General features: G+C 49.2%; 1 protein-coding gene across 1 annotated transcript in view; it reads left to right on the top strand.

Moving 5' to 3' along the window:
• FBN2 (fibrillin 2) overlaps positions 1–13,666 on the top strand; it is a 1,178,594-nt gene that overhangs the window by 995,336 nt on the left and 169,592 nt on the right. The window contains exon 37 of the mRNA XM_069625622.1: positions 478–639. Within this exon, the coding sequence (XP_069481723.1) occupies positions 478–639 (162 nt within the window). The remainder of the gene's footprint in view (positions 1–477; positions 640–13,666) is intronic.

Below are 13,666 nucleotides of genomic sequence, written 5' to 3'. Positions count from 1 at the left end.
GCAGCCATGGGCATTAGCAATAACGATTACAATTAACATGTACAAACAATGTACCAAGCAGCATGGACATAAACAAGCTCTTAAAAGCAACATTCATCAACTGTCTCCCTAACGTAAACAGTTCTGCTTACATCTAAAAAATGGCTGCCACTGGAACAGGGCTCTCTCAATCGTGCTCCCATTCTGCATCACAGAGCAACTGACTGCCCCCAGGTCCCTTTCATACGTTTCTTCAAACTCTTTCAAGCCAAACCTACAGAGCGGGAGCAGGTTGAGTTCCCGGTCATATGTCAAAGATGGTGAAGAATTAGGGCACTTTGAAGATGGGAACTAACAGCTAAGCCGGGCCTGTGCCCGCAGAACTCTAGATGGGCATAACAGTAGAGACAAGGGTGGTTGTCATTTTATTCTCATTTTGGGATGTGAAGCAGTGCTGTTAAACTCTGCTAAAGTATATATGTGCATTTGACTTTGCAGATACTCACATCGGCAATTGTTATCTGAACCATGGCCCGCGCGGCGATGGGGGTCTCTCCTGCAGCACTGAGATTGGTGTTGGAGTCAGTCGTTCCTCGTGCTGCTGCTCTCTGGGAAAGGCCTGGGGAAATCCATGTGAGATCTGCCCAGCAGTCAACAGCTGTAAGGAAAACCCTACGCTTATTTCATTTCAATGTTGTGCCTTATCATAAGTATCAGTTTTAGCTATTTGGTAGATACTTTAGGAATGAATATCCATGTGGGGGCTTCGCAACACAGAAAGCTAGAATAATAAAACCTGTTGCTCCTCACTGTTAATGATTTACCTTCTCACCATTTCCCGGCAGAAATACATTCCCTTCTATTTTACTTTTCAATATTTTCATACGCATTGTCCTTGTTGTGGTAGCCCTTCATTTCGTGAGCTTCTTCGAAGACCTGAAACTGGAAGTGACATCAGAGTAGAAACAGAAATTCGGCCTGCAGATCCACTACCGCAGCAAAGGGGAAAGTACACGATTGCATTTTATTTTACTTCATACCAACAGGTTTACATATCTACTAATCTTGCCAAACCAATAATGGTAATATCAGAAGTAGAAGTGATACGATCAGTAGTAGCATTCATTACAAGTGGGTGAGGGACTGGTATCAGTAGCAGTGCTATCACTGCTACTGCCAGGAGTAGTACTTTTAGTGAAACTAGTATGATTACCTGTACTAGCAGTAGTAGTACTACCAGTGGTTGTAGCAGTAGTACCAGTAGCAGTATTAATGTTATGACTACTGGCAGTAGTCATATTACCAGCATTGCCTGTAATACTACTACTACTACTACTACAACAACAAATGGCAGTAATAGTGCCACTTCCTATGCTGTTAGTATTTCTAATACTGCTGCTACTAAAACTGCTAGAAATAGTTGTAGTTGTAGTATTAGCTTTACTACTAATACCAACACAAGCAGTGTTATCTTCAGTAGTTGTGGTATCACTACTACCCCTGCTTCCAGTAAATGTAGATGTAATAGTATTACCAATAATGGTAATACAATTACCATTAATACTGGTAATATTAGGGTGATAACTAGTTGCAGTACTATTACTACTTCCAGTAGTAGTAGTAATGTCAGCACCCGAAGTATGAGTATTACTAACAGCATTAGCAGTATCCAAGCACTAGTGGTGTGCCGTTGGTTTGCCAAATTAAATTACTCGATTGTAGTGCACTTTGACAGAAATACTTTGTGGGGAAGTAAATGTGTATATGTGTTTTGGGGTGTATGAAGATATAGTGGGTTGAGCAGGTTGGGGGTGTGGGTGGTAGTGACAGGGTTAGGGCTATATATGGTAACCCCCCATTTAAAAGAAATGGAAACACATGAAGTAATGTTCTCAAAGTAAATTACAACAGAGTCATTTGCTTTGGCAAAACAACATAGGCCCTTAGGAGGGAAAGTAGTAGTCGTAGCAGGAGTAGTGTATTAGTACTAGTAGTAGTAAATAGTATTTATTAAGAGGGCAGACAAATACTTGCATAGTCATTGTCAAGCTGCTATGCAAATACTAACACAGAGCTCGAACATATACCATATTGTTACAAGAAACCCCAAACAAACAGACAGCGAATAGAGACACACATTTCACTCAATCAGTGAGCATCAGCCACTCCAACTAAAGATAAAGCAATACTAGTGCTACTGGTATTAATGTTATGATTACTACTGCAGTCAGTAGTAGTAACACGAGCAATACTATGACTGCTATTACTCATAGTACAATTTACCGTAGGCCTGCATTAGAAGTGATAGTACTTGTGGTAGCACTAATGGTATGTGCAGTAGTGCTGCTAGTACCAACAGTAATATTACTACTGCTAGTAATGCTGCTGATCCTGTCAGTAGTGTTAATACTAGTATTAGAAGTAGGAGTAGTACTGCTACTTGTGGTAATAGCAGAGGTACAACTGCTGCTGCTACTAATACAGCCGGTAATAATGTTGCTTCCACTGCTAAACAAAGTGGTAATACTCAATAATATTTTTACTAAAGGTATAACTACCTGTAGTAGCATTAATATTCCCAGTATTAGTGTTACTACTACTTCTGGCAATAGTTGTACTACTTTTTGTGTAAAATAAAATACAAAATAACCCTTTGCAGCTAGAGTGGCTGTGCAGACTGCACTTCCTTTCCTCCTCTTTTGTGACTTGTGGTTTAAGTGCTTGAAAGCAGCTCGCAAAATGGTGGACAACCATAGCAAAAGCCAATTACTAAAATGTTATCTATATACTCTATGTCCCCTTTAATGTGATGTTCATTTTAACAGGATTTTTGCAAAATAAATGTCTGATATATAAGTTGAAATTAGCTTATTAAGTTTCTCCTTAAGAATGGAAGTTGTTCTTTACTGAAATGCACAGTTGTTCTATGTATGGTATAATTGCTCTTCTTTCTTGGCATTCCTTTTGCATTGTCCACGCTGAGCTTACCATAGGTAATTCTGTTGTTGATGTTTTGATGAGTGCAGTTTACTCAATGTAGTGATTTTGTCTTCCCCTCGACTCGTTGTACATCTTCCCATCCGGGGAGGGGACCGGAGCATTTTGCATAGCACATTGCTACAGTGGAAGTGGGTTCCCCTGTCTATGTTGAGATAACATGTTTCACTAATGATTTCAGTTGAGGCTAATATCCACATTCTTCATCATAACAGCAATTAATCCATAAGGCACAGCTAAATGCCTTTCATTCCGAAAAGTTGATAAAACGCAACCTGTCTTCTGCACAGGCCATTTGTCCTGAACTTATAGTAAGACATAGTCCTTAAACAATTGTCTGATAAAGGAGATGGTCTGGACGCATGCTGCTTAATTGAGAGGGTGTAATTAACTATCTTTAGGGCTTTGTTACACAACTCCCATCCATATCTACCATAACTCTCTGGGACGGGGGGGGGAGTACTGTGGGGGTGTGAGACCTTCCCCAGGTCACGGTGCAGTGCCAGCAGAAATAAGGTGTGCTGCATCCTGAGCTAGACTTGAGTCCATCTGGATACAAGAAGCGATGAGAGACAGTGCTTTTGAAACATCCACGCTGGTGTGTTTTGGCCTCTTGGTTGGGGAGCCATCTTTCCTCACCGTTGTGACCACTAATGCTTCTACGCAAATGCAATCTCTGGGTATAGATTAGTGTTTAGCATTCACTGACAGGCTTAAGGGTGGGGATGTTACCCGTTCCAAACAATGCAGAGGGTCCTGGACTGATGCAGCTCTTATTGGACAATCATCTAAGTTAGGACCGGTGTCAATTCCATTCCACTTCAGGTGAGCTTCCACCATCATCTTGACATTTTAAAAACAGTGGGCGGTGCATTCTATGTCAAAGGTGAGCCTCTGGTACTGGAATTGAGAAGTGGAAATAGACACCTGGAGAGAAAGAGGCATGTGTCCGACTCTCCACTCTTCTCGGGGGCCAAATAGTGAGTTGAAGATTGTACTCAAGGCCTTGCCAGGTGCAGAGAAGTAGGGAAATAAATCCTAGTCGATCTCTACCTAATGCTCTGGTGTGAAACTGAGTGGTAAGCGGGCAGATGGGAATCCATGTCCTTGTTATTCCAGTGACAGAATGATAGGAGCCATAGGGAATAGTAAGGCTCGCTCTTCACCCTTACCCCATTTGCAGACAGAAGTACCTTCTGGTAGCAGTTATATGGTGAAAGGGGTGGAATTGCGCTTGACACCATTAAGATAAAAAAACAACAATCAAAATACAATATTTTAATGAAGCAAGATGACGAACAGCCGACACGTGTCTCGACACTCAAGTCGTCTTCAAGGCTGAATGACAAACAGCAATTACATAACATAGTAGACATATTCAGGGAATAACATTGAATAAGAATATTGTGTATCAGCATATTTCACAAAATGGGAAAAATAAAATAAATGAAGAAAATACCAAATCGGGTAAGGAGGGTAGGGCAGCAGTTACGGATCAATGTGGGCACACAACATAACAGGAAAAACAGAACAAGAATAGCGAAAATATTCATCAGCGTGATTCAAATTAATACTGTGTCATCATCAAGATTTGCATGGGGTTGTGCCGCGGTGTGTGTGGAGACTGCAAACAACCATGCAGGTGCAAACTCCTGAGAGCAGACTAGTCATGGATCTGTCATTTAGTTTCCTTAATGCACATGCTGAACACGTCATCCTGGATCTTGCTATGAATGAGCCACACCGTGTTGCGGGATGCTCCCCAGCATCCGTGTCAGTGTTCAGGCGGCCAGCCCTAGGGGATCCCACAGTCTGTATCTGTAAGATACCCAAAGTTCATACCCAGAGCCATGCATGACTGATACTGCCTTATTTGATAGCAGAGGCACTCACCTAGAGCCTACATTTAAACCGGTGTCGCCAATTCCATTTGGATTGTTCTTCTGAAATGAGTAGGATGCAGTGGTGCTAGAATATTCTTTACCCACCAATATTTGGAGAATGTGTTAATTATCTGTTTCCTTATTAAAATCATCCCATAGGCTGCCATTTCAAAGAGATGACAATATCGGTATGCCTAGCTTTGACTATCAGTGATTGTGAAGGGTAAATTGATGAGTTAGGCAAAGTGGATTCCAAGGTACTGGTTTAGCCATGTGCCTTACGGGCAATTTTAATGACATGATCAGGCACCCTAAGTGGAACAAGTGTTTGTCGATCCTCAGCGAATAGTCTGGACACAGACGCTAGCAGGCGAATCATATTAATTACATTACAAAGTATGTAGAAGCCTGATGATATGCCTCTGGACATAGTCCAATGAGCCCATTCCTTCAGTGAGCTGCCGTGGCTTGGGTAAATCCTGAAATGGCAAGACATCTGACCCACCCTGCAGATCAGTGTGAGTAGACAGTGAACTGGTAAGATTTTTCCTCTTATTTGGTATGCTGTTTGAACTTTTTGAACTTCCCCTCTCATTTAAAAAAATAGGGCACACCCAGAGTACCTCCTGCCCAACAGACAATGCACTTGCGGCGAAAGGCCGGGTTTCTCTGAGGTGAACTCCTACCAAGACCAGCCCTCCATTGACTGGGTAGAAGTCAAATTGTATGATGTAGGACCCTGTCCATTAATTCCTGAGTTAAGTCCCAGATGGCAACAACCAGGACACAGTGTTTCAATAGGCTTGTGCGACGATGGACACCCCTCTCCTGCCAGAAGTTACAAGGCTGTAACACTGCTTTTGCTTTTCATTGTGTTGCACATTTTCCCACTACTGTTATGCTCCATGTGAGATTTCGTAGAGGCTGGATTTCCCTTTTGCGAGTTCAGCTGGCACATATACAAAGTAGCTAACAATAGGTTAATTGATGATGCATCAATCGCCTGGCATGTGACCTGATAACCCCCTCAACGCCTACAGCAGGATACATTCGGGTGAATATGTGATAGGTAAATTGAAACGAGTACTAGATTTAGGAGAAGGTGTAGGACCCCAGAGCACCAGAGAAAAAACGTCTTGTAGTCAAAGGCTTAGGCTCCCAGAGTACCATAGGAAAAAGATGTAAGTGTAGTCAATGCACAACACCTGTATGCCAAAATGTTAGTTAGGTTGTGTGGGCTTTGTGGGAGCGTTAAGATGGATTTTCAGAATCAGCCCTGTTGACAGATTCTGAGAGGCCACCCTATTCTGTTGAACAGTTATAGACACTAATATCTAGCCAAATGCTATCTTGGTAGTGTCACTAAGCGGCAAGGCTTAATCTTAGGATGTGTGGGAGTGACAAAGGGCTCAGTTAAGCACACACATAGGACTCTTAATAATACGAGTTAGGCAGAATGTATAGAATCACAGATATTTATTTAGGCCTTGGACAATCTCTTAGCAATGAAAAACCACAGGTAAGTTGCACACTTAAACATCCAAAAGAATTCTATGCACATTCACTTTGGTGCGCTCTGCTAAGAACACTAACACTTTACTGTTAGAATACAGTTATATTATATTCAGAATATTATAAGATAGCAAAGCAAGTGAATAAAAGAAGCAGGTTAGCAACCATTAGTTAGTTAACTAATATATGTAAAATAAAGAAGTTAGACACACCATGGAAAGACTAAAGGTATGAGGTACTACATCGTGAAATAACTTCCCCAGGCTAGAAAAGAGGGGCCATATGTCCTAGAGCCACATGTCTCGATGCAGTTCTTTTCAGAAGGCTGGGGGTCTTGTTAAGAGTCTGAACAAGTGCTGGTAAAGCCAACAGCCAGTTTGTGTGGGTCTCAAAGTTAGGAAATAATCCAACCACCTGAGGGGAAGTCCTGTGGAGAATCCTTGACCAGAACTCCACCCATCCAGGACAGGCAATGGAGAATTGTGGCAAGGACATTAATCCTGGTAAACCCTATTGAGGTAGTGGGGTCTGAACAGGTATGTTCTCCAGCATGGGGTCTGGCATGGATTCACATGCTCATGAATATTCCCTGTCGTCAGGCTGGGAATCCTCGGGATAGAAAAAAATCAGTCTCAGTTTCGTTTCTGATCTGTCTTTCTTAGTAGCAACCAATCACTGGTCTCTGGGTCCTACTGCCCCCAGCCAATGACTGCCCTTTCCCTAAGCCCCGCCTCTGGCAGCCATCCTCGGATTTTTACCGCACGTTCAAGTATTGGGAGTCCTCGTGCTGTAGCTCTCGAGCTTTTGCTGCGTTTTCGCGCTTTTTCGGGAGATTGTTCTCATTTTTCGGTTAAATAGAGCCTCAAGCTCCACCGTTTCTACATCCGATCAACGGGAATCCGTTTAGAAGTTTTCTACGCCCCTCAAGGGTGAAGATTTCGTCGAGTTACGGTTTTGGAGACTTCCAGAAGTTCCGAGGCCTACCCCGGACATGGCCCAGGAGAAAGGAAGCTCGACGCCCGGGAAGCTGTTCAGGACCTGCCCTGGATGCCAGCTCCAGAATGTTTTCAAGGAGGACGAGCATTCGTTATGCCTCTACTGTCTCCATGAGGACAAGACGCACACGGAGAAGGACTGTGCGTTTTGTGGGAACATGTCGGAGCGGACCATGAAGGATCGGCACCTCCGTCTCGCCAACTGGCTGGAAGGGAAGAGCCCGTCAGGCGAGAAGAAGAAAAAGAAGTCCGAGCGTTCTTCTAAGTCCTGTGAGGGCGCCCCGGCGACGGGGGCCTAACAAAAGGCCAAGCACCGCGAGTCCGCGGGCACCGGGAGCGCCGAACGGTCGGTCGAGCTCCTTGGCTGCCAGGCAGGGCGCATTCTCTCCGGCGCCATCAACCACGAGCCAACGCTCAGGCCCGGCTAAGAGGAAGTCCGAGAACCCGGCGAAGCTTTTGGAGAGCCCCCGTCGATCTCGAAGATTCCGGCAGAGGGGGAGTGAGGCTTGCACCCTCCCCCCAACGTGAAGGCCCCAGGCATACAGAAGGTGACGATGGCCTTAATTCACCCTGCTAAGACCTCGATTGAGGATGCCGCAGCGGCCCTGGCTCAGCCTGTGGAGGCTACGCCAGTGGAGGCGACCTCAGGACCCAGAGTCTCCCTGCCACCGCGGAGGGAGTCATCTTTCAGGCCCATTGAGAAGACCCCCACAAAGTCCTCGTTGGAAAAGGTGGGGAGGGGCAGGTGGCCATCATGGATACGGACACAACCTCTGAAGAAGAGCTCATCGAAGTCGTGGAAGAGGCCCAGCCCATCAGGAGGGATCCCGATGAGGGCGACGACGAGAGCGACAGTGTCGCCGACGAGGTTCCTCAAGAGCCCTCACGCCCGTCGTTTCCAGTGCCGCAGGACACTTCGGCGGCCATTTTGTCAGCGATTCAGTCCTTATGTCTGGAGATAAGGACAAGGTTGCCCCTCCCCCCGACGGAGGTACCTGAGCCAGACCCGACGGGGGAACCAGAGCCGGGACCTTCGGAAAGTCCACCGCATAAGAAGAGGAGGACGCATCCTACGCCACCTCTCCCACCTCTGCGGCCTGCTCTGCCTTCCCCCCGGTCTACTACCCACAGGGATGATACAGGCATGGACACGGCTACGACAGGTACAGATGACAACGGAGGTGACGACGGGACGTGTCCCCCGTCACCCCCTGCTCGGGCGTCCCCGCCCGACGAGATTGGATCCTTTCATGCCATGATTTCCAGGGCATCCAAGCTCTTCCAGCTCTGCCCAGAAGAGAAGAAGAAGGAAGGGTTCCTTTACCAACGGCGCGAGGCTAAAAGGAAGACGGTCCTCGCCGTACCACTTCTTGATGACATCTGGGATGAGGGGCTCGCCCTCCTCAAGAACCCTGCCACGGCGCCGGCAAAGAGGGACCGGTACGAGAAGAAGTACCGGGTCCCCGACGCTGCCCCCTTTTGCCTTCGGGCGCAACCTACCCCGGATTCGGTCGTCTCGGCGGCGGCAAAGAAGAAAGCTGGGGGAGCATCGGCCTCGACATCAACTTCCCCACCGGACAGCGAGGGCAGGAAGCTGGACACGATGGGACGACTATCAAGGCGGCCAACGCCATGGCTATTGTAGCCCGCTACGACAGGGAGTTGTGGTTCAAAATCGCCCCTCTGTTGGACTTCCTTCTGGACGCCAAAAGGGCTGAGGCCCTTGAAATCCTACAGGAAGGTGAGATTGCTTCGGACCACGCCATCACGGTGGCAACGGACATCGCCAACACCGGTTTCCGTCAGTTGGGCAATGGTGTTTGCCTGAGACGACAAGGATGGCTCAAGGCGACAGATTTCCGCCAGGACGTACAAACCAAGGTTTTGGACATGCCCTTCGACGGGAACAACCTGTTTGGGAAGGCGGTTGATGAGTCCCTTCAGGCCATCAAGACAGACACGGAGACGGCCCGGGCACTGGGAGCGCTCCAACAACGACGGCCGTCCTTTCGGAGCTCCGGGGGGTGACAAGGTGCCTCCACGGGATCCGGCAGTGGCTCCTCCACGTACCAGCAAGCGGCAAGATCTTCGTCCCAGGAAGCCTACAGGGGACGTGGCAAGTCAGGTGGTGCCCGTCGTCGTCAAGGAGGCAAGGCGGCCTCCAAACAAGATTGAACCGACGTGGGGTTGGGCCCCCGCCGAAGCACCCAGGTGGGAGGCCGGCTGGCGAAGTTCGTCAGCGTGTGGGAGTCCATCTCCACCGACCGTTGGGTGCTGGATGCCCTGGCCCAAGGGCACGCCCTTGAGTTTCAGAAGAAGTGCCCTCGCGTTCCACCCGTGGCCAGGAAGGAAAATCACGTCCCTCAACTACTGTTGAAAGTAAGGGCGATGCTCAAGAAAGGTGCCATCGAGCTCGTCCCAAAGAGGCTTCAGGGCTCCGGAGTTTACTCAAGGTACTTCCTCATAAAAAAGAAGACAGGAGGATGGCGCCCCATCCTGGACCTGCGACGACTGAACAAGTACATCAAGGAACAGAAGTTCCGGATGGTCACCCTCCAGCACATGCTGGGACAGCTGGAGGAGGGCGATTTCCTGTCGTCGTTGGACTTGGAAGATGCCTACTTCCATATCCCCATTCTAAAAAGACACAGAAAGTTCCTCAGGTTCGTGGTCCAAGGGCGGCACTACCAGTTCAAGGCCCTTCCGTTCGGATTGAAGTCGGCACCCAGGGTGTTCATTAAGTGCCTCGCACCGGTGGCGGTGCGGCTGCGCCTACAGGGGATCCACGTCTACCCCTACCTGGACGACTGGCTCACCCGGGCAAGCACAGGGGAGCTCGCCGTGGAGCACACTGCGAAGACCGTCCAGCTGCTCACGGACCTGGGATTCTCCATCAACTTTCCAAAATCCCACCTGGTTCCGTCGCAAGTCGCCCTGTTTCTGGGAGCCAAGATCGACACAGTGGCGCGGCTGGCCTCGCCGTCGGTGGAAAGGACCAGGACCATTCTGGGCAAGGTGCAGCGTCTTCTGGCCACAGACATGGCCAGGGTAAGATCTATCAAGTCCCTCCTCGGGATGATGTCCTCCTGCATTTATCTGGTGCGCCTTTGCAGGCTTCGGATGCGCCCCTTACAAGAGTTACTCGACGCCCGCTGGGTCCAGTCGACGGGCAGCTTCGAGGACAGGATCCCTCTCAACGAGACGTTCCGTCAGGCAATCCGGTGGTGGGGTACCCGCTCTGATCTGTCGGCGGGCACGGACTTTCACACCCCAGCTCACCAGGTGACGGTGACGACGGATGCCTCCCTGGAAGGTTGAGGAGTGCACTCTGGAGATCTTCATGCAAGAGGCCTTTGGCTCCCGGAGGAGAAGTCAGTCCACATCAACATCTTGGAGCTCCGCGCAGTGTTCTGGGCCCTCAGGTCTTTTCTTCCGTCCTTCAAGGGCAAGGTGGTGAGGATCTTCACCGACAACACCACCACGATGTTCTACATCCGGAAGCAGGGCGGAACCAGATCCCCTGCCCTATCCAAGGAAGCCCAGGATCTGTGGCATTGGGCCGTCGCCCAAGGGATGTTTCTGGTGCCTTTTCATCTGGCAGGAATAAAAAACACCATCGCCGACTCACTCAGCAGAGAGCTGCGCTCGTGCCACGAGTGGGAACTACGCCAGGATCAAGTGGATCGACTCTTCCGACGATGGGGCGAACCCCAGATCGATCTCTTCGCGACGGCGATGAATTCCAAGTGTCGGAGGTTCGCCAGCAGGTTCCCCCAGCCGAGGAGCATGGGCGATGCTTTCTCATTCCCCTGGGACGGCCTATTTCTTTATGCGTTCCCGCCGCTGCCGTTGCTGCTCCGGCTCATCAACCAGCTCAAAAGGTCCCGGTGCAGGATGATCCTCGTCGCACCGGCGTGACCAAGACAGATCTGGTTCCCGGACCTTCTGGACTTGTCAACGTCCACACCAGTCAAGGTGCCGACGGACGCAGATCTTCTCTCCAGAGAAGGAGGCCCCATTATTCACCACAACCTGGAGTCGCTGAACTTGCAGGCCTGGCTCCTGCAGCACTAGAGTTTGGAGGGTACGACATCCCGGTCAACTGCAGAGAGGTTCTTGCAAAGGCCAGGGCGTCCTCAACTCTCAAGTGCTACGGACATAAATGAAAGAGGTTCTCTGTCTGGTGCCGTGCACAGAAGATTAACCCTTTGCGGATTACGGCCCCTCAAGTATTGCCGTACCTACTGTCATTGGCCAAGGCTGGACTAGCTCACGCTTCCATCAAGATACATCTGGCCGCCATCTCACGATACACCAGAACTACGGGACGGGCGTCCTTGTGGTCTCATTGACTGGTGAAGGAATTCATGAAAGGATTGTTCCGATCATTCCCACCGGTGAAGGCCCCTGCCCCGGCGTGGGAGCTCAACGTGGTGCTGACCAGGCTCATGGGGGCCCCATACTTGACGTTTCACGACACGAGGGTGGTGCTGAGGACGCACCCCTCCTTCATGCCCAAGGTGCCGTCGGACTTCCACCTCAACGAACCCTTGGTGTTGCCAGTTTTCTTCCCGTCTCCTTCATCGCCGGCTGAAAGGACTCTGCACTCGCTGGACGTAGCTAGAGCGCTGAAGTTCTACGTGGACCGCACAAAGAGTTTTCGGAAGACATCACAGCTGTTTGTGAACTTTGGGACTGTGAATCAAGGGAAGGCTCTCTCGAAGACTTCCATTTCCAGATGGCTCTCTGGCTGCATCATGCACTGTCACTGTTTGGCAAACCAACCGCTGCCCGGCCGTCCGAGAGCCCATTCGACCAGAGCGATCGCTGCTACCACGGCGTTCCTGTCTGGTGTGCCCTTGCTGGACATCTGCAGGGCTTCGACGTGGAGGTCGATGCACACCTTCACAAGATTCTACTGCATCGATCGGGACTCCAGGGAGGAGTCCAGGGTCGGCCAAGCAGTGCTGCGAAACCTGTTCGCTTAAGGTGAGCCTGGTGGGGAGGTAAGAGATGCTTATTGTTGAGTTGTTGTATTGCTTAATGTTGAGCCTGTTGCCACCTCCCGTAGTTGTGCATGTGTGTACTGCTATGTATTCTCTTATTCATGAGCATGTGAATCCATGCCAGTCCCCATGCTGGAGAAGGAACAAGTTACTTACCTGTAACTGTTGTTCTCCAGCATGGGTCTGGCATGGATTCACTTGCAAACCCTCCCGCCTACCCCTCTGCGGCTCTTCACTTGGTCATTCTGCCACTTTACGTGCTACCAAATCTGAGGATGGCTGCCAGAGGCGGGGCTTAGGGAGAGGGCAGTCATTGGCTGGAGGCAGTATGACCCAGAGACCAGTGATTGGTTTCTACTAAGAAAGACAGATCAGAAACGAAACTGATATTGATTTTTTTCTATACCGAGGATTCCCGACCTGACGACGGGGAATATTCATGAGCATGTGAATCCATGCCAGACCCATGCTGGAGAACAACAGTTACATGTAAGTAACTTGTTCCTTTGTTCACCCCATGTACTGATTAATACAGGGACCCCCGTATAACTTCCTAAATTACTGGGCCCCCTTTTCCCATGCTTTGGTTCAGTTGAAGGTAACCCAGGGGTTTTAGCTGAAGAGGCCCTTTTAGCTTCAGGCTTTGGGTCTGACTGGTCAGCGGTCCTATGCTCCGATGGATTGGTCCTGGATAATGGACAGCTGGACATCTCTGCTAGGTTGAAGAAAGGACCACCACTCCAGTCTTATGATGGAAACAAAGACACTGGTCATGTAAGATTCCGCTTCATGTTGGAGAGCTGCAACTATAGCAGAGAGCTTCTTGTTTCACATGTTGAAGATCTACGCAGTCCCATGTTTTCAACCAAGGACGACTACCAATGTAGTGAGGTAGACCAAGGAGAACCTGGTCAGCACACAGGTTGGCTCCAGGATGCTTACAAAGGCTTCCAAGTGCAGGACATTCTAGCAGGGATTGAGACTAGTTGTCCCCACTGCCTACTGGTCGATGCGCTGATGAATGCCTACTGGAGATCAGTAAAGAAGCAGGGCTTCACCATAACATTTGAAGAAAGCAGTGCTGTCTGTCTGGCTTCCAATGATGAGTTCAGGGTTTTCAGGAAGATGGTCCTCTTAGTAGGGCGCTTGACCCCAACGTCGATCTGTTGAATGGCTACAGGAGTCCCCCTTTCATACAGGATTCGAGCTGGAGTTGCCCTCAAGCCCACTAATGGTAAGGATCTGCACCTTTCGAACTTGAAGGGGCTGCCATTCATGGACAGCCTGTGGCCAG

Source organism: Ambystoma mexicanum, chromosome 6p (genome assembly GCF_040938575.1).
Source record: "Ambystoma mexicanum isolate Mex_15411 chromosome 6p, UKY_AmexF1_1, whole genome shotgun sequence".
Classification (NCBI taxonomy): domain Eukaryota; kingdom Metazoa; phylum Chordata; class Amphibia; order Caudata; family Ambystomatidae; genus Ambystoma; species Ambystoma mexicanum.
This window is presented reverse-complemented; position numbering and strand designations above follow the sequence as displayed.